The sequence below is a fragment of the Heptranchias perlo genome, unplaced genomic scaffold (genome assembly GCF_035084215.1).
Source record: "Heptranchias perlo isolate sHepPer1 unplaced genomic scaffold, sHepPer1.hap1 HAP1_SCAFFOLD_131, whole genome shotgun sequence".
Taxonomy (NCBI): Eukaryota; Metazoa; Chordata; class Chondrichthyes; order Hexanchiformes; family Hexanchidae; genus Heptranchias; species Heptranchias perlo.
The window spans coordinates 813,294-835,069 of record NW_027138548.1 but is presented as its reverse complement, the minus strand read 5'-3'; the positions used below and the strand labels follow the sequence as shown (position 1 = coordinate 835,069).

The window sequence follows — 21,776 nt, the reverse complement described above, 5'->3', positions numbered from 1 at the left end:
CCCACTCACTGCATGTTACTGGGGGAATAATCAATTTGTATTATGTAACTATCGTCCACTCACTGCATGTTACTGGGGGAATAATCAATTTGTATTATGTAACTATCGTCCACTCACTGCATGTTACTGGGGGAATAATCAATTTGTATTATGTAACTATCGTCCACTCACTGCATGTTACTGGAGGAATAATCAATTTGTATTATGTAACTATCGTCCACTCACTGCATGTTACTTGAGGAATAATCAATTTGTATTATGTAACTATCGTCCACTCACTGCATGTTACTGGGGGAATAATCAATTTGTATTATGTAACTATCCCCCACTCACTGCATGTTACTGGAGGAATAATCAATTTGTATTATGTAACTATCGTCCACTCACTGCATGTTACTGGGGGAATAATCAATTTGTATTATGTAACTATCCCCCACTCACTGCATGTTACTGGGGGAATAATCAATTTGTATTATGTAACTATCCCCCACTCACTGCATGTTACTGGAGAAATAATCAATTTGTATTATGTAACTATCCCCCACTCACTGCATGTTACTGGGGGAATAATCAATTTGTATTATGTAACTATCCCCCACTCACTGCATGTTACTGGGGGAATAATCAATTTGTATTATGTAACTATCGTCCACTCAATGCATGTTACTGGGGGAATAATCAATTTGTATTATGTAACTATCCCCCACTCACTGCATGTTACTGGGGGAATAATCAATTTGTATTATGTAACTATCGTCCACTCAATGCATGTTACTGGAGGAATAATCAATTTGTATTATGTAACTATCCCCCACTCACCGAATGTTGCTGGGGGAATAATCAATTTGTATTATGTAACTATCGTCCACTCAATGCATGTTACTGGGGGAATAATCAATTTGTATTATGTAACTATCCCCCACTCACTGCATGTTACTGGAGGAATAATCAATTTGTATTATGTAACTATCGTCCACTCACTGCATGTTACTGGAGGAATAATCAATTTGTATTATGTAACTATCGTCCACTCACCGCATGTTACTGGGGGAATAATCAATTTGTATTATGTAACCATCCCCCACTCACCGCATGTTACTGGAGGAATAATCAATTTGTATTATGTAACTATCGTCCACTCACTGCATGTTACTGTAGAAATAATCAATTTGTATTATGTAACTATCCCCCACTCACTGCATGTTACTGGAGGAATAATCAATTTGTATTATGTAACTATCCCCCACTCACTGCATGTTACTGGGGGAATAATCAATTTGTATTATGTAACTATCGTCCACTCACTGCATGTTACTGGAGGAATAATCAATTTGTATTATGTAACTATCGTCCACTCACTGCATGTTACTGGGGGAATAATCAATTTGTATTATGTAACTATCCCCCACTCACTGCATGTTACTGGGGGAATAATCAATTTGTATTATGTAACTATCGTCCACTCACTGCATGTTACTGGAGGAATAATCAATTTGTATTATGTAACTATCGTCCACTCACTGCATGTTACTGGGGGAATAATCAATTTGTATTATGTAACTATCCCCCACTCACTGCATGTTACTGGAGGAATAATCAATTTGTATTATGTAACTGTCCCCCACTCACTGCATGTTACTGGAGGAATAATCAATTTGTATTATGTAACTATCCCCCACTCACTGCATGTTACTGGGGGAATAATCAATTTGTATTATGTCACTATCCACCACTCACTGCATGTTACTGGAGGAATAATCAATTTGTATTATGTAACTATCCCCCACTCACTGCATGTTACTGGGGGAATAATCAATTTGTATTATGTAACTATCCCCCACTCACCGCATGTTACTGGGGGAATAATCAATTTGTATTATGTAACTATCCCCCACTCACTGCATGTTACTGGGGGAATAATCAATTTGTATTATGTCACTATCCCCCACTCACTGCATGTTACTGGAGGAATAATCAATTTGTATTATGTAACTATCCCCCACTCACTGCATGTTACTGGGGGAATAATCAATTTGTATTATGTAACTATCCCCCACTCACTGCATGTTACTGGGGGAATAATCAATTTGTATTATGTCACTATCCCCCACTCACTGCATGTTACTGGAGGAATAATCAATTTGTATTATGTAACTGTCCCCCACTCACCGCATGTTACTGGGGGAATAATCAATTTGTATTATGTAACTATCCCCCACTCACTGCATGTTACTGGAGGAATAATCAATTTGTATTATGTAACTATCCCCCACTCACTGCATGTTACTGGGGGAATAATCAATTTGTATTATGTAACTATCCCCCACTCACTGCATGTTACTGGAGGAATAATCAATTTGTATTATGTAACTATCCCCCACTCACCGCATGTTACTGGGGGAATAATCAATTTGTATTATGTAACTATCCCCCACTCACTGCATGTTACTGGGGGAATAATCAATTTGTATTATGTAACTATCCCCCACTCACTGCATGTTACTGGGGGAATAATCAATTTGTATTATGTAACTATCCCCCACTCACTGCATGTTACTGGGGGAATAATCAATTTGTATTATGTAACTATCCCCCACTCACTGCATGTTACTGGAGGAATAATCAATTTGTATTATGTAACTATCCCCCACTCACCGCATGTTGCTGGGGGAATAATCAATTTGTATTATGTAACTATCGTCCACTCAATGCATGTTACTGGAGGAATAATCAATTTGTATTATGTAACTATCGTCCACTCACTGCATGTTACTGGGGGAATAATCAATTTGTATTATGTAACTATCCCCCACTCACTGCATGTTACTGGGGGAATAATCAATTTGTATTATGTAACTATCGTCCACTCACTGCATGTTACTGGAGGAATAATCAATTTGTATTATGTAACTATCGTCCACTCACTGCATGTTACTGGGGGAATAATCAATTTGTATTATGTAACTATCGTCCACTCACCGCATGTTGCTGGGGGAATAATCAATTTGTATTATGTAACTATCGTCCACTCACTGCATGTTACTGTAGAAATAATCAATTTGTATTATGTAACTATCGTCCACTCACTGCATGTTACTGGGGGAATAATCAATTTGTATTTTGTAACTATCCCACACTCACTGCATGTTACTGGGGGAATAATCAATTTGTATTATGTAACTATCGTCCACTCACTGCATGTTACTGGAGGAATAATCAATTTGTATTATGTAACTATCGTCCACTCACCGCATGTTGCTGGGGGAATAATCAATTTGTATTATGTTACTATCGTCCACTCACTGCATGTTACTGGGGGAATAATCAATTTGTATTATGTAACTATCGTCCACTCACTGCATGTTGCTGGGGGAATAATCAATTTGTATTATGTAACTATCCCCCACTCACTGCATGTTACTGGGGGAATAATCAATTTGTATTATGTAACTATCGTCCACTCACTGCATGTTACTGGAGGAATAATCAGTTTGTATTATGTAACTATCCCCCACTCACTGCATGTTACTGGAGGAATAATCAATTTGTATTATGTAACTATCGTCCACTCACTGCCTGTTACTGGGGGAATAATCAATTTGTATTATGTAACTATCGTCCACTCACTGCATGTTACTGGGGGAATAATCAATTTGTATTATGTAACTATCGTCCACTCACTGCCTGTTACTGGGGGAATAATCAATTTGTATTATGTAACTATCGTCCACTCACTGCATGTTACTGGGGGAATAATCAATTTGTATTATGTAACTATCCCCCACTCACTGCATGTTGCTGGAGAAACAACCCGCTTTTATTGGGAGATGTGACTGTCGGTTCAGTCACGAGTTTTGTTTGCTGTACTTCGTAGGGACTCTTTTTAAATCGACTCTGTAGTGTTTGCTGTCGTGCGCTGTTGAAACAGACTGTTTGCTGAGTGTGCAGACTTGGTTTGCTTTAAAATACACTCTACGCTCTATGTCCTGCCTAAGTCCCGTCTCAAACTCATTGGCAGTCACAGTGTTTTCAATAGACAGACACTGTGGCCAGCTAGGGCTACTTGTTACTTTGTTCTTGCAGCCCACCGAATACAACTGTAGCAAGAAGCACGTGGGAAGGGGTTGACCGAGCTCATTAATCCTGCTCTGGCCATTTGTTCCTTAAGTCAGTAATAGGCTTTTACCTGGTGAGCAGGACATACTCCATCAAATATATGTAGCAGGTTAAGTGTGTAGTATAGAGGGCTGCAGTCGTCAACTGTAGAGTTCAGAATGGTTATCCTGTTGGGAACTACGGGACTACGAACATTCTCACTCCAAGGGCCCAGGGAGAGCTGCCTACTTTGGTGTGAAAATATCAGAAAACTCGGCATTCCACAAAATGTTCTCAGAGCTGATTTCACTACTTCCCACAGCAACTCCTCTCCATTCCCCTCCAAATGAACTTCAGACACAATTACCTGTAAAAGATATTATTGATTTGCCTCCGGATGTACGCCCTCAAGCCCAGGAACTTGCCATAGATTCTATGAAGAATTGTCTTGAGGAAATCTCTCTCCCTCGGATCCTCGCTATCAAACAATTCCAACAGCTAAGAGAAAGAAAGAACATGCACAAAACCTGCTGTGATTGTCTAACTTGTACTCTTTTATACATTGTATATGTGCCAGGACAGTATTAGTCAGTATTTTCAGAGGCTTTGCCATTTTGTGCATAGCGTAATTTTACAAATTACCCACTCCACTAATATTCCCATTTATAATTCGTTTTCATTCAGCATTTTTAGCCATTTGCTGTGAATCTTGAACCAAAATAAAAGTCTTGGAGACTCCTCTGCAGTTCCAATGCTAAAGCTTGCGAGTAGAAAGTGCATATTTATCTAAGACAGTAGAGGTTAGGAAAATATCAAAAAAACATTCCAAGGACCAAGGCTGAAACAGTAGCTTCGTTCCAAGGACCAAGGCTGAAACAGTAGCTTCGTTCCAAGGACCAAGGCTGAAACAGTAGCTTCGTTCCAAGGACCAAGGCTGAAACAGTGATGGAGAGTTGATCTGAGCACATTGGCAGTTCCTGACCACAGTCGATTCAGACACTGGCAGAATATTTTTCAATTATATGAGCGGATAATATTTGGAGTGAATTCTTTTCATGTTCAACATTTTTAAAGCGACACTTGTGCGCTGGACCTATGGATTTTTTTTTTTATTCGATCATAGGATGTGGGCGTCACCAGCGAGGCCAGCATTTATTGCCCACCCCGAAATGCCCTGGAGAAGGTGGTGGTGAGCCGCCTTCTTGAACCGCTGCAGTCAGTGTGGTGAAGGTTCTCCCACAGTGCTGTTAGGAAGGGAGTTCCAGGATTTTGATCCAGCAACGATGAAGGAACAGCAATATATTTCCAAGTCGGGATGGTGTGTGACTTGGAGGGGAACGTGCAGGTGGTGGTGTTCCCATGTGCCTGCTGCTCTTGTCCTTCTAGGTGGTAGAGTCGCAGGTTTGGGAGGTGCTGTCGAAGAAGCCTTGGCGAGTTGCTGCAGTGCATCCTGTGGATGGTGCACACTGCAGCCACGGTGCGCCGGTGGTGAAGGGAGTGAATGTTTAGGGTGGTGGATGGGGTGCCAATCAAGTGGGCTGCTTTGTCCTGGATGGTGTCGAGTTTCTTGAGTGTTGTTGGAGCTGCACTCATCCAGGCAAGCGGAGAGTATTCCATCACACCTGACTTGTGCCTTGTCGATGGTGGAAAGGCTTTGGGGAGTCAGGAGTTGAGTCACTCGCCGCAGAATACCCAGCCTCTGACCTGCTCTCGTAGCCACAGTATTTATGTGGCTGGTCCAGTTAAGTTTCTGGTCAATGGTGACCCCCAGGATGTTGATGGTGGGGGATTCGGCGATGGTAATGCCGTTGAATGTCAAGGGGAGGTGGTTAAACTCCCTCTTGTTGGAGCTGGTCATTGCCTGGCACTTGTCTGGCACGAATGTTACTTGCAACTTATGAGCCCAAGCCTGGATGTTGTCCAGGTCTTGCTGCATGCGGGCACGGACTGCTTCATTATCTGAGGGGTTGCGAATGGATCTGAACACTGTGCAGTCATCAGCGAACATCCCCATTTCTGACCTTATGATGGAGGGAAGGTCATTGATGAAGCAGCTGAAGATGGTTGGGTCTAGGACACTGCCCTGAGGAACTCCTGCAGCAATGTCCTGGGGCTGAGGTGATTGGCCTCCAACAACCACTACCATCTTCCTTTGTGTGGAGATGCCAGTGATGGACTGGGATGGACAAATGTAAGGAGTCATACAACACTAGGTTAGAGTCCAACAGCTTTATTTGAAATCGCAAGCTTTCGGAGCTTGACGAAGGAGCAAAGCTCCGAAAGCTTGTGATTTCAAATAAAGCTGTTGGACTCTAACCTGGTGTTGTACGACTCCTTACATCTTCCTTTGTGCTAGGTATGACTCCAGCCACTGGAGAGTTTTCCCCTTGATTCCCATTGACTTCAATTTTACTAGGGCTCCTTGGTGCCACACTCAGTCAAATGCTGCCTAAATGTCAAGGGCAGTCACTCTCACCTCACTTCTGGAATTCAGCTCTTTTGTCCATGTTTGGACCAAGGCAGTAATGAGGTCTGGAGCCGAGTGGTCCTGGCAGAACCCAAACTGAGCATCGGTGAGCAGGTTATTGGTAAGTGCCGCTTGATAGCACTGTCGATGACACCTTCCATCACTTTGCTGATGATTGAGAGTAGACTGATGGGGCGGTAATTGGCCGGATTGGATTTGTCCTGCTTTTTGTGGACAGGACATACCTGGGCAATTTTTCACATTGTTGGGTAGATGCCAGTGTTGTCGCTCTACTGGATCAGTTTGGCTAGAGGCGCAGCTAGTTCTGGAGCACAAGTCTTCAGCACTGCAGCCGGGATGTTGTCGGGGCCCATAGCCTTTGCTGTATCCAGTGCACTCAGCCGTTTCTTGATATCACATGGAGTGAATCGAATTGGCTGAAGACTGGCTTCTGTGATGGTGGGGATATCGGGAGGAGGCCGAGATGGATCATCCACTCGGCACTTCTGGCTGAAGACGGTGGCAAACGATTCAGCCTTGTCTTTTGCACTCACGTGCTGGACTCCGCCATCATTGAGGATGGGGATGTTCACAGAGCCTCCTCCTCCCGTTAGTTGTTTAATTGTCCACCACCATTCACGACTGGATGTGGCAGGACTGCAGAGCTTTGATCTGATCCGTTGGTTGTGGAATCGCTTAGCTCTGTCTATAGCATGTTGCTTCCGCTGTTTAGCACAATGTAGTCCTGTGTTGTAGCTTCACCAGGTTGGCACCTCATTTTTAGGTACGCCTGGTGCTGCTCCTGGCATGCTCTTCTACACTCCTCATTGAACCAGGGTTGATCCCCTGGCTTGTTGGTAATGGTAGAGTGAGGAACATGCCGGGCCATGAGGTTACAGATTGTGCTGGAATACAATTCTGCTGCTGCTGATGGCCCACAGCACCTCATCGATGCCCAATTTTGAGCTGCTAGATCCGTTCTGAATCTATCCCATTTAGCATGGTGGTAGTGCCACGCAACACGTTGGATGGTGTCCTCAGTGCGATGACGGGACTTCGTCTCCACGAGGACTCTGCGGTGGTCACTCCTACCAATACTGTCATGGACAGATGCATTTGCGACAGGTAGATTGGTGAGAACGAGATCAAGTTGGCTTTTCCCTCGTGTTGGTTCGCTCACCACCTGCTGCAGGCCCAGTCTGGCAGCTACGTCCTTCAGGACTCGGCCAGCTCGGTCAGTAGTGGTGCTACCGAGCCACTCTTGGTGATGGACATTGAAGTCCCCCACCCAGAGCACATTCTGTGCCCTTGCTACCCTCAGTGCTTCCTCCAAGTGGTGCTCAACATGGAGGAGGACTGATTCATCAGCTGAGGGAGGATGGTAGGTGGTAATCAGAAGGAGGTTTCCTTGCCCATGTTTGACCTGATGCCATGAGATTTCATGGGTCCGGAGTCAATGTTGAGGACTCCCAGGGCCACTCCCACCTGACTGTATATCACTGTACCGCCACCTCTGGTCGGTTTGTCCTGCCGGTGGGACAGGACATACCCAGGGATGGTGATGGAAGAATCTGGGACTTTGGCTGAAAGATATGATTCGGTGAGTATGGCTATGTCAGGCTGTTGCTTGACTAGTCTGTGGGACAGCTCTCCCAATTTCGGCACAAGTCCCCAGATGTTCGTGAGGAGGACTTTGCAGGGTCAACTGGGCTTGGTTTGCCTTTGTCGTGTCCGGTGCCTCGTGGTCCAATGCCGGGTGGTCCGTCCGATTTTATTCTTATTATGACTTTTTTTAGCGAGATTATACAACTGAATGGTTTGCTAGGCCATTTCAGAGGGCGATTAACAATCAACCACATTGCTGTGGGTCTGGAGTCACATATAGGCCAGACTGGGTAAGGACGGCAGGTTTCCTTCCCTAAAGGACATTAGTGAACCAAATGGGTTTTTATGACAATCCAGTAGTTTCATGGCCACCATTACTGATACTAGTTTTTTTTAAATTCCAGATTTTATTTAATTAATTGAATTTAAATTCCCCAGCTCCCGTGGCGGGATTTGAACTCATGACTCTGGATTATTAGTCCAGGCCTCTGGATTACTAGTCCAGTAACATAACCACTTTGCCACCGTACCCTTGATTGGGCAAGCACCTCACTCCCAAGGCTCTGTTATGCCACTGTTATGTGCCACCAGTGTCCCTCCCACTCATTGGTGAAAAAGCCTCGTATGGCCCAGACTAGCAACGTACTGCTCGCTAAAGAGGCACCAGAAACCACATCATAGATTCATAGAAATATATGGCACGAGGAAGAGGTCATTTGGCCCATCATGTCTGTGCTGGCCGAAAAAAAGCTATCCAGCCTAATCCCACTTTCCAGCACTTGGTCCATAGCCCTGTAGGTTATAGCACTTCAAGTGCATATCCAAGTACTTTTTCAATGAGTTCAGGGTTTCTGCCTCTACCACCCCTTCAGGCTGTGAGTTTCAGACCCCCACCAACCTCTGGGTGAAAACATTTCTCCTCAGCTCCCTAATTCTACCAATTACTTTTAATCTATGCCCCCTAGTCACTGACCTCTCTGCTAAGGGAAATAGGTCCTTCCTGTCCACTCTATCTAGGCCCCTCATAATTTTATACACCTCAATTAAATCTCCCCTCAGCCTCTTCTGTTCCAATGAAAACAACCCCAGCCTATCCAATCTTTCCTCATAGCTAAAATTCTCCAATCCTGGCAATTTTCTTGTAAATCTCCTTTTTTTTTGTACCCTCTCTGGTGCAATTACATCCTTCCTTTAATGTGGTGAGCAGAACTGTGCGCAGTACTCAAGCTGTGGCCTAACAAGTGTTTTATACAGTTCCAGCATAACCTCCCTGCTCTTATATTCTATGCCTCAGCTAATAAAGGAAAGTATCCCGTATGCCTTCTTAACCACCTCATCTACCTGTCCTGCTACCTTCAGGGATCTGCGGACATGCACTCCAAGGTCCCCCTGTTCCTCTAAACCTAGCAGTATACTCCAATTTACTGTGTACTGCCTTGCCTTGTTTGTCCTCCCCAAATGCATTACCTCACACTTCTCTGGATTGAATTCCATTTGCCACTTTTCTGCCCACCTGACCAGTCCATTGATATCGTCCTGCAGTCTACACCTATCAACCATGCGGAAAATTTTTGTATCATTCTGCAAACTTCTTAATCGTGCCCCCAACATTTAAGTCTAAAACATTTATAGCGTTTGTTCAAAAAAAGGGTGTAAGGATAAACTCAGCAACTGAAGGCCAGTCGTTGAACCTCGGTAGTGGGGAAACTTTTAGAAACAATAATCCAGGACAGAATTAACAATCACTTGGACGTGGATTGATTAGGGAAAGCCAGCACAGATTTGTTAAAGGCAAATTGTGTTAGACTACTGTGATAGAGTTTTTTGATGAGGTAACAGAGAGGGTAGATGAGGGCAATGCGGTTGATGTGGTGTATATGGACTTTCAAAGGTGTTTCATAAAGTGCCGCATAATAGGCTTGTCATCAAGATTGCAGCCCATGGAATAAAGGGAGCAGTAGCAACATGGATATAGAAGGCCTAAGTGACAGGAAACAGAGAGTAGTGGTGAACGGTTGTTTTTTGGACTGGAGGGAGGTGCACAGTGGTGTTCCCCAGCGGTTGGTACTGGGATTACTGCTTTTCTTGATACATATTAAAGACTTGGACTTGGGTGTACAGGGCACAATTTCAAAATTTGCAGACGAGATGAAACTTGGAAGGGTAGTAAACAGTGAGGAGGATGGTGATAGACTTCAAGAGGATATAAACAGGCTGGTGGCATGGGCAGACATGTGGCAGATGAAATTTAACGCAGAAAAATGCAAAGTGATACATTTCGGTAGGAAAATAAGCTAGAGGGCACAATTTTAAACAGGAACAGAGATCTGGGGGTATATGTGTACAAATCGTTGAAGGTGACAGGGCAGGTTGAAAAAGCGGTTAAAAAAGCATACGGGATCCTGGGCTTTATAGATAGATGCATAGAGTACAAAAGTATGGAAGTCATGATGAACCTTTATAAAACACTGGTTCAGCCATAACTGGAGTATTGTGTCCAGTTCTGGACACCACACTTTTGGAACGATGTGAAGGCCTTAGAGAGGGTGCAGAAAAGATTTACTAGAATGGTTCCAGGGATGAGGGACCTCAGTCACGTGGATAGACTGGAGAAGCTGGGGTTGTTCTCCTTGGAACAGAGAAGGTTGCGAGGAGATTTGATAGAGGTATTCAAAATCATGAAGGGTCTAGACAGAGTAGATAGAGAGAAACTGTTCCCATTGGCGGAAGGGTCAAGAACCAGAGGGCATAGATTTAACATTAAAGGCAGAACCAAAGGTGACATGAGGAAACACTCTTTTACACAGCGAGAGGTTAGGATCTGGAATGCACTGCCTGAGGGGGTGGTGGGAGCGGATTCAATCATGGTCTTCAAAAGGGAACTGGATAAAGTACTTGAAAGTTAAAAATTTGCAGGGCGACGGGGAAAGGGTGGGGGAGTGGGATTAGCTGGATTGCTCTTGCAAACAGCCGGCGCGGACTCGATGGGCCAAATGGCCTCCTTCCGCGCTGTAACTTTTCTGTGACTCTACCACAAAAAACAAGGGACCAAGTACTGAGCCCTGTGGAACCCCACTGGAACAGCCTTCCAGTCACAAAAACACCCGTCAACCATTACCCTTTGCTTCCTGCCACTGAGCCAATTTTGGATCCAACTTGCCTCTTTCCCTTGGATCCCATGGGCTTTTACTTTTTTGACCAGTCTGCATGTGGGACCTTTCAAAAGCCTTGCTAAAATCCATGTAGACTACATCAAACGCGTTATCCTCATCGACCCTCCTTGTTACCTCCTCAAAAAAACTGAATCAAGCTAGTCAGAGACAACCTTCCCTTAACAAATCCATGCTGACTGTCTTCAATTGATCTGTGCCTTTCTAAATGATGATTTATCCTGTCGCTCAGAATTGTTTCCAATAATTTGCCCACCACCGAGGTTAGACTGACTGGCCTATAATTACTTGGTCTCTCCCCTTCGCTCCCTTTATAAACAATGGTACAACATTAGCAGTCCTCCAATCCTCTGGCACCACGCCTGTAGCCAGGGAGGATTGGAAAATGATGGTCAAAGTCTCTGCTATTTCCTCCCTGGCTTCTTTTAACAGCCTGGGATACGTTACATCGGCCCTGGCGATTTATTTACTTTCAAAGATGCTAAACCCCTTAATACTTCCTCTCTATGTTTATCCTATCCAATGTTTCACACTCCTCCTCCTCAACTACAATGTCTGAATCATCCCCCTCTTTCGTGAAGACAGATGCAAAGTATTCATTAAGAACCATACCCACATCTTCCACCTCCACACACAGATCCTACCACACAACCACCCTGCTACCCAGCTGAGATTTTTACTCCTTCATGGCAAGCAATAGTGGGTCTACTCACCGACAGGACAAATTTCTGGTCAACGTACTTCTTGGCTACATTTGGTTGAAAATCAGCACACTCAAGGAATCTCAGGAAAAATTCGTAGACAAGCTGGAAGAAGGAGGGGCAGGAATTAATAAAAGTCTGCCCTCCCATTATTTGACTGAAATCAAATTCCCAAATGAGTGTGTGTTTTTTTTAAAATGACTGACTAACTTTATGAATTGCCTTTGTGCCAAAATAGCCATCAGCTTAGATAGAAAGTGCCAATTATAATAAAACTGGGCCGTCTCCAGCTTCTACAGCCTGCGACCTGCCTGCTGGACTATGCCAGCGCCCGAGATTCCCCCTCTTAATTTAGTTCCTATTTCTTTATACTAAGGAAGGTGAGAGTTGCCCAGGCTAGAGAAGAGAACACTCATGGCACCCAGCACGATAGGTATGATAGATCAAGGGTTAGACAATAAAGCTCACTCTAGCCCACACCCAAACCTGGCCAAGACTGGCCAAACTCACTTCACTTTGGACTCTTTGAGCTGGCAGAGGAAAGGCACTTGCCCCCCTTCAGTTTGGATTGCATGTGAGCAATCACATCCCAGAGGTGAAAGGAGCATGAGTGAACTCACTGGGCTGACCTCGTCCATCAGTGCCCCTTCTGACGGGACCAATGCTGAAAAGCAGTGTATAAATAATAGTAAAATTACGAGAAAGGGAGAAAAGAGTAGCGTAAACGCTGGAATCCACAACCCAGTGCTGTTTTGCAGGAGACATATTCACCCATAACCCTGTGTTGTTAACTCCTGCATCCCTGCCCTGGTTTTGGAGAAATCTCTCCCCCCCCCCTCCCCACCCTCCACCTTTCTAATCTAATGTATCCCTGACCTCTACAATATTGCCCCTTACCTGGAGATGTGGCCAAGCAGCCTCAAGTGTGGGTTCATCTTCTTCTGGATCAAATTCCGCCCCAGTGGGGTTAGATGAAGGTGGCAGCGTCCTGAACAGGTTTATTGAAAACTGGAGAGAACAAACATTTTACAGTTAAAGACAAGATATAGAAAGAAAACCTTTGAATGGTGAAAGTCTAAAGTAAAAACAGAAGATGCTGGAACTGGACAGATCAGTCAGTATCTGAAAGGGAAAGGCAGGTTAGCAACACCGTTCTGATGCACGTTACCAAACTGAAACATTTGCCCTTTCTCTTTCAGATGCTGACGAAATTTAGCTGCATTTCCAGCAATTGTTTTTTTTACCTTAGTTAATATTTGGTAAAAACTATCCCAAAGGCAAGTCACATTTACTACAACAGGTCTTGGTACTTGACATTTTTGATGAGACCCAAGTGAGCCTCCTAGGTTGTCAAAAGTTACCACCCAAACCAGAAATCAATGGAGAGAGAGAAGCACAGTGTGGTGACAGCACACTTCACTAGATCAGCAGTACACAGGTTCAATCAGTCTCTGTGCGGCACTGAGCAGAGGCCAAATCTTCCCAAAGAAAGTAAAAGAAAATAGTAGTCAATTGCAGGGAAGCTGCTGATCAATTTAGACAGGCTGAGATTCCTGGGTGAGTCCAGTGGTTATTAGGGATTCCTAGCATGGCTGCAGGAAAACATAGGTCCTGCCTCACTAACTTGACTTGAATACTTTGAGGAAGTAATAAAATCGCATACAACGGTCCTGTTGATATTACACACTGAATTCTAAAAGGCCCTTAAGGACCACACAGAAGACTCTTGGATAAGATTAGATCTTATGGATTTATGTGGCAGATACTAAGTTGATAGCATTGTTTAAAATGTCATTGGCAGAGGGCTGTCATCAATATTCTGCCACCTTAAACAGGCTGACATACTTCAGAAGTGGCCTTCCAAGGCATCACATATGGCCTCCAAACTGTTGTCCTGCAGGTTGGTAGGAGTGATGTGGGCCTGGCCCAGCAGAGGGATGATGGTAAAAGGGGACATGGAAGTGGGGACAATACTCAAAGCGCTCCCCCGTTGCCCCCCTCCCAATGAGTACCCCCAATGCTGCCTCCTCTCCAGGTGGCCGAGTCTGCCCCTGCACTGGTGCAGGTGCAGCAGTGTTTGGAGGGGCTCTCACGGGCTCCAAAACCCAGAGGGCGTCGGCCAAAAGCATCCAAGCAGTCAAGGCATGAACATGAGCAACCTGCCACGACCTCTGCTGCAGCCACAGGGGATGCACCATGCAGAAGTAGTAGGAAGAGAGATGCGAAAGTTTTGTGAGCACGAAGGGTATGCACAAGGGTGTCTGACAGACTGTCATATTTTGCATTTATATTTGGTTTTTATTATATTCACATTAAATGTGATCATTTTCACCATTACTACCACATCTTGCCCATTCTTGACTGTCTTTTGTGATAGCGCCCTTTCATGAGGTTCACCATGAACGGCGACACTTGATGCCACCCATTGAGTCACATTACAGAGGTGGACGTGGAGTCGCAGGACTGTGTTATGCAGGGGGGGGGGGTGTGGAGGGGGCTGGTGTTGGCGCTGGTTTTTCCAGGTGGTGAGGACAGGACTCTTCACACTTTCTGATGTTAGGACAGACCCACCAGAGGTGGCGGTACAGTGATATACAGTCAGGAGGGAGTGGCCCTGGGAGTCCTCAACATTGTCTCCAGACCCCATGAAATCTCATGGCATCAGGTCAAACATGGGCAAGGAAACCTCCTGCTGATTACCACCTACCACCCTCCCTCAGCTGATGAATCAGTCCTCCTCCATGTTGAACACCACTTGGAGGAAGCAGAGAGTAGCAAGGACACAGAATGTACTCTGGGTGGGGGACTTCAATGCCCATCACCAAGAGTGGTTTGGTAGCACCACTACTGACCGAGCTGGCCGACTCCTGAAGGACACAGCTGCCAGAATGGGCCTGCGGCAGGTGGTGAGCGAACCAACACGAGAGAAAAAAAACTTGACCTCGTCCTCACCAATCTACCTGTCGCAAATGCATCTATTCATGACAGTATTGGTAGGAGTGACCACCGCACAGTCCTCGTGGAGACGAAGTCCCGTCTTTGCACTGAGGATACCATCCAACGTGTTGTGTGGCACTACCACCGTGCTAAATGGGATAGATTGAGAACAGATCTAGCAGCTCAAAACTGGGCATCGATGAGGTGCTGTGGGCCATCAGCAGCAGCAGAATTGTATTCCAGCACAATCTGTAACCTCATGACCCGGCATATTCCTCACTCTATTATTACCAACAAGCCAAGGGATCAACCCTGGTTCAATGAGGAGTGTAGAAGAGCATATGCCAGGAGCAGCACCAGGCGTACCTAAAAATGAGGTGCCAACCTGGTGAAGCTACAACTCAGGACTACATGTGTGCTAAACAGCGGAAGCAACATGCTATAGACAGAGCTAAGCGATTCCACAACCAACGGATCGGATCAAAGCTCTGCAGTGCTGACACATCCAGTCGTGAATGGTGGTGGACAATTAAACAACTAACGGGAGGAGGAAGCTCTGTAAACATCCCCATCCTCAATGATGGCAGAGTCCAGCACGTGTGTGCAAAAGACAAGGCTGAAGCATTTGCAACTATCTTCAGCCAGAAGTGCCGAGTGGATGATCCATCTCGGCCTCCTCCCGATATCCCCACCATCACAGAAGCCAGTCTTCAGCCAATTCAATTCACTCCACGTGATATCAAGAAACGGCTGAGTGCACTGGATACAGCAAAGGCTATGGGCCCCGACAACATCCCGGCTGTAGTGCTGAAGTCTTGTGCTCCAGAACTAGCTGCGCCTCTAGCCAAGCTGTTCCAGTACAGCTGCAACACTGGCATCTACCCGACAATGTGGAAAATTGCCCAGGTATGTCCTGTCCACAAAAAGCAGGACCATTCCAATCCGGCCAATTACCGCCCCATCAGTCTACTCTCAATCATCAGCAAAGTGATGAAAGGTGTCATCGACAGTGCTATCAAGCGGCACTTACTCACCAATAACCTGCTCATCGATGCTCAGTTAGGGTTCCGCCAGGACCACTCGGCTCCAGACCTCATTACAGCCTTGGTACAAACAGACAAAAGAGCTGAATTCCAGAGGTGAGGTGAGAGTGACTGCCCTTGACATCAAGGCAGCATTTGATCGAGTGTGGCAGCAAGGAGCCCTAGTAAAATTGAAGTCAATGGGAATCAGGGGGAAAACTCTCCAGTGGCTGGAGTCATACCTAGCACAAAGAAAGATGGTAGTGGTTGTTGGAGGCCAATCATCTCAGCCCCAGGACATTGCTGCAGGATTTCCCCAGGGCAGTGTCCTAGGCCCAACCATCTTCAGCTGCGTCATCGATGACCTTCCTTCCATCATAAGGTCAGAAATGGGGATGTTCAGTGATGATTGCACAGTGTTCAGTTCCATTCGCAACCCCTCAAATAATGAAGCAGTCCGAGCCCACATGCAGCAAGAACTGGACAACATCCAGGCTTGGGTTCATAAGTGGCAAGTAACATTCGTGCCAGGCAATGACCATCTCCAACAAGAGAGAGTCCAACCACCTCCCCTTGACGTTCAACAGCATTACCATCACTGAATCCCCCACCATCAACATCCTGGGGGTCACCATTGACCAGAAACTTATCTGGACTAGCCATATAAATACTGTGGCTACAAGAGCAGGTCAGAGGCTGGGTATTCTGCGGCGAGTGACTCACCTCCTGACTCCCCAAAGCCTTTCCACCATCTACAAGGCACAAGTCAGGAGTGTGATGGAATACTCTCCACTTGCCTGGGTGAGTGCAGCTCCAACAACACTCAAGAAGCTCAAAACCATCCAGGACAAAGCAGCCCGCTTGAGTGGCACCCCATCCACCACCCTAAACATTCACTCCCTTCACCACCGGCGCACTGTGGCTGCAGTGTGTACCATCCACAGGATGCACTGCAGAAACTCTCCAAGGCTTCTTCGACAGCACCTCCCAAACCCGCGACCTCTACCACCTAGAAGGACAAGGGCAGCAGGCACATGGGAACAACACCACCTGCACGTTCCCCTCCAAGTCACACACCATCCCGACTTGGAAATATATCGCTGTTCCTTCATCGTCGCTGGGTCAAAAACTTGGAACTCCCTTCCTAACAGCACTGTGGGAGAACCTTCACCACACGGACTGCAGCGGTTCAAGGCGGCGGCTCACCACCACCTTCTCAAGGGCAATTAGGGATGGGCAATAAATGCTAGCCTCGCCAGCGACGCCCACATCCCATGAATGAATAAGAAAAAAGAACCGTTCACAAGTGACTCGCTGGCCTCACGACCAGCCAGGTGAGCCGCTGCTCTGGCCATGGGTTCGTAGTCCTCCTCCTCCTCCTCAGCGTGGATGGCAGATGTCGATGGGGCCTCCTCAAGTGGCACCCCTCTCTGTTCTGCCATGTAGTGCAGGACACAACACACTACTATACTGCATCCCACTCTGGTGCGTATTGAAGCGCTCCCCCAGAACGATCAAGGCACCTAAATCGCATCTTGAGCAGCCCTATTGCATGCTCAATTGTAGACCTGGTGGCGATGAGGATGTCATCGTATCGACGCTGTTGCTCGGTGACGGGGTTCCTCAGAGGTGTCAAGAGCCACATGTGCAGGGGGTATCCCTTGTCCCCAAGGAGCCAGCCCTTAAGGCTGTTCAGTGCATGGAAAAGGGGCGGGATGTTGGAATCCTTCAGAATGAAGGAATTGTGGCAGCTGCCAGGGAATTTGGTGCACACGTGAAGGAATCTTTTGCCGTGGTCATAAACGAGCTGAGCGTTGACTGAGTGATCCCCCTTTCTGTTGATGAACAGTCCTGGCTCGAGTGGAGGTGCTTGTATTGCCATATGGGTGCAATCGATTGCACCCTGCACCCATGGGAAGCCAGCCAGAGTGGAATCCCACTGCCCTCTCCATCCAGCTGAGGTCGTCCATGGGGAAGCTGACATACTGCGAGGCTCTGCGAAACAAGCCGTCGGTGACCTGCCTTATGCACTTGTGTGCTGACGACTGAGAAACCCCGGCAATGTCACTGGTGGCATCTTGGAATGATCTGGAGGCGAAGAAGTTGAGGGTAGTGGTGACTTTGACAGTGACGGGTAATTCATCGCCACCAGGCCCAGCTGGGAGCAGCTTGGCATGAAGGAGGCTGCAGATATCTTCGACCACCTGGCGACTCACCCTGAGCCTCCGTATGCACTGCTCCTCCGAGGTACAGGAAGCTGATCCTTGGTCTGTAGACCCTGTGGCGAGTATAGTGCCTCCTGCTGTTGTTGCCCTCCGTGCTCGTGTGAAGGTGCCTGTGGCGCAGCACTGTGTTGTGGAGCTCCAAGTGACGGAGGTGCACGCCGTGCCTGGTGAGGCTGGTGATGTTGCTCGTCCTTGGATGTAGTGGTGAATGCAGCCATGGCGCCACCCCCCCAACCTGATGGTGTCAGCTTGAGGGAGTCCAAAAAGTTGGTAAATATGCATAAACAGACCAATTCTGAGTGGAAACCAGGAATTTTCAGTGTAAACACAAAGATCTCTCAGCCAAAAGTTTGTCTGAGACACCCGAGTCCCCTGTTGCACTAACTCACCTTTTATCCCCATCTGTCAAACAAGCATTTCAATGTCCAACTGGCTGCTGCCTGAAACACGTCTCCTTGAACTTGGGAGTGTTTCCCACAGCAAGGGAAACACGCTGAGGCTGAATGAAAATCAATCTCCACAAAATTAACGACTTGAGCAATAGCAACGATGTCAATAAGTGGTTTAAGTATCGTCCCACCAGCTTTAATTGCCGGCGGGACTTCTGGATTCATGAAGTGCGCGCAGACATACATGTGCGTCTGTGGCAACCGCGGAAGTCGGTGGGTTGGAGCCGGCTTCCGAACCTGCTCGGGGTTTTTGCCATTTGCGCAGCCACCCCCCACCCCCCCCCAATTTGATTTTAAAATTGAGCCCAACGAGATACAGACAGGTTAAGTGAGTGGGCAAGAAGGTTGCAGATGTAATGTAATGTAATGTGAGGGAATGTGAGGTTATTCACTTCGGTAGGAAGAATAGAAACACAGAATAATTTTTAAATGGTGAGAAAGGGAATTAGGGGTTACGGGGAGCGGGCAGGGGGCAGGAAATTGGACATGAATTTAGATTTGAGGTTAGGATCAGATCAGCCATGATCTTATTGAATGGCGGAGCAGGCTCGAGGGGCCGATTGGCCCACTCCTGCTCCTATTTCTTATGTTCTTATAAACTATTAAATGTTGATGTTCAGAGGGATTTAGGTGTCCTTGTACACAAAACACAGAAAGTTAACATGAAGGTACAGCAAGCAATTAGGAAGGCAAATTGTATGTTGGCCTTTATTGCAGGGATTGGAGTACAAGAGTAAGGAAGTCTTGTTGCAATTGTACAGGGCTTTGGGGAGACGACACCTGGAGTACTGTGTACAGTATTGGTCTCCTTACCTAAGGAAGGATATACTTGCCTTAGAGGCGGTGGAACAAAGGTTCACTAGATTAATTCCTGGGATGAGAGGGTTGTCCCATGAGAAGATATTGAGTGGAATGGGCCTATACTCTCTGGAGTTTAGAAGAATGAGGGGTGATCTCATTGAAACACATAAAATTCTTAGAGGGCTTGACAGGGTAGATGCTGAGAGGCTGTTTCCCCTGCCTGGAGAGTCTGGAACTAGGGGTCATAATCGCAGGATAAGGGATCGGCCATTTAGGACTGAGATGAGGAGGAATTTCTTCACTCAGAGGGTTGTGAATCTTCAGAATTCTCTACCCCAGAGGGCTGTGGATGCTGAGTCATTGAATATATTCAAAACTGAGATCGACAGATTTTTGGACACTAGGGGAATCAAGGGATACGGGGATTGGGCGGGAAAGTGGAGTTGAGGTCGAAGATCAGCCACTTTGCAGAGCAGGCCCGAGGGCCCATATGGCCTACTCCTGCTCCTATTTCTTATGTTCTTAAGTTCTTTTGAAGTGTAGTCACTATTGGAAATGCGGCAGCCAATTTGCACACAGCAAAGTCCCACAAACAGCAATGCTGTGCACGAACAGATAATCTGTTCTAGTGATGTTGGTTGAGGAATAATTATTGGCCAGGACAACGGGAGAACTCCCCAGCTCCTCTTCAAATAGTGTCATGTGATCTTGAACGCCCACTTGAGAGAGCAGATGGGGCCACAGTTTAACGTCTCATCCGAAAGCCTCCCCGAGTACTACACTGAAGTGCCAGCCTAGATTATGTGGTCATAAACCCACAACTCAAGATATGAGAGTGCTGCCACTGAGCTGTGGCTAACATCTGAAATATTAATTAGGTCAGACAAAAATCTAGTCTGTTCTCTCTACAATGTATACAAAACAGACATCCTCGCAGGCATACCATAATAACAGCCTCAGGGTAAATAGCCTCCGTAATGACATCTCGGTTGTGTGTGATGTATTCCACCATCTCATTCAAACCTGCCCGTTTCACCTCTTTGTATTTGAGGTCGCTGAGAGGGTCGGAGACAAAGTCGAAGAGGACGCAGCATTGTCGTAACTTCTGAACAAACAGCTCTTCTCTCTCATGAGTCTGTGCATCTGGGAAGTGAGAAAATACACAGCAGTTTGAAAAAACGTGGCAGTTAACCAGTATTAAGCTGCACAATAGGTTTAAAGCATTCGTCATCCTGCTCACAACACTTGCCTCGAGAATGCCTCACTAATGTTGTCACTAATATTTCATTGAAGTTTAATGGTAGCACAAGAAATCTTCATACAATGTGTACATGAATTATTTTAATAAACATCCACCTACAATAGCTTCATAAAATAAATGTACACCTATACATACAAATGTTTTGCATGATTGTACACCTATATCGTACCACAGTATGTTACAGCACAGGAGGAGGCCATTCAGCCCATCGTGCCAGTGCCGGCTCTTTGAAAGAGCTATCTAATTAGTGCCATTCCCCTGCTCATTCCCCATAGCCCTGTAAATTGTTTCCCTTCAAGTATTTATCCAATTCTCTTTTGAAAGTTACGACTGAATCTGCTTCCACCACCCTTTCAGACAGTGCATTCCAGATCATAACAACTCTCAACATAAAAAATGCTTCCTCATGTCACCTCTGGTCCTTTTGCCAATCTCCTTAAATCTGTGTCCTCTGGCTACCGACCCTTCTGTCACTGGAAACAGTTTCTCCTTATTTACTATCAAAACCATTAATGATTTTGAACACCTTTATCAAATCTCCCCTTAACCTTCTCTGTTCTAAGGAGAACAAGCCCAGCTTCTCCAGTCTGTCCACATAACTGAAGTCCCTAATCCCTGGCACCATTCTAGTAAATCTCTTCTGCACCCTCTCTAAGGCCTTGACATCCTTCCTAAATTGTGTTGCCCAGAATTGAACACAATACTCCAGCTGAGGGCTAACCAGTGGTTTATAAAGGTTTAGCATAACTTCCTTGCTTTTGTACTCTATCCCTCTATTAATAAAAAAGCATATGAGATCCTGCGCTTTAACAGCCTTCTCAACTTGCACTGTCACCTTCAAAGATTTGTGTACCCCCAGGTCTCTCTGTTCCTGTACCCCTTTTAAAAGTGTACTATTTAGTTTATATTGCCTCTCCTCATTCTTCCTACCAAATGTATGATTTCACACCTCTCTGCATTAAATTTCATCTGCCATGTGTCTGTCCATTTCACCAGTCTGTCGATTCTTCCTGAAGTTTGTTTCTATCCTCCTCATTGTTTAC

The 21,776-nt window shown here is 45.9% G+C and overlaps 1 protein-coding gene across 2 annotated transcripts in view; it reads right to left on the bottom strand.

The window, feature by feature from the left end:
* Positions 1-21,776, bottom strand: part of ppp2r5d (protein phosphatase 2, regulatory subunit B', delta) — a 219,395-nt gene that overhangs the window by 76,097 nt on the left and 121,522 nt on the right. For both annotated transcript variants that reach the window (XM_067977160.1, XM_067977157.1), the window contains exons 4-7: positions 20,416-20,615; positions 12,936-13,046; positions 12,051-12,143; positions 4,463-4,593 (exon numbers count right to left, since the gene is read on the bottom strand). In XM_067977160.1, the coding sequence (XP_067833261.1) occupies positions 4,463-4,593; positions 12,051-12,143; positions 12,936-13,046; positions 20,416-20,615 (535 nt within the window). The remainder of the gene's footprint in view (positions 1-4,462; positions 4,594-12,050; positions 12,144-12,935; positions 13,047-20,415; positions 20,616-21,776) is intronic.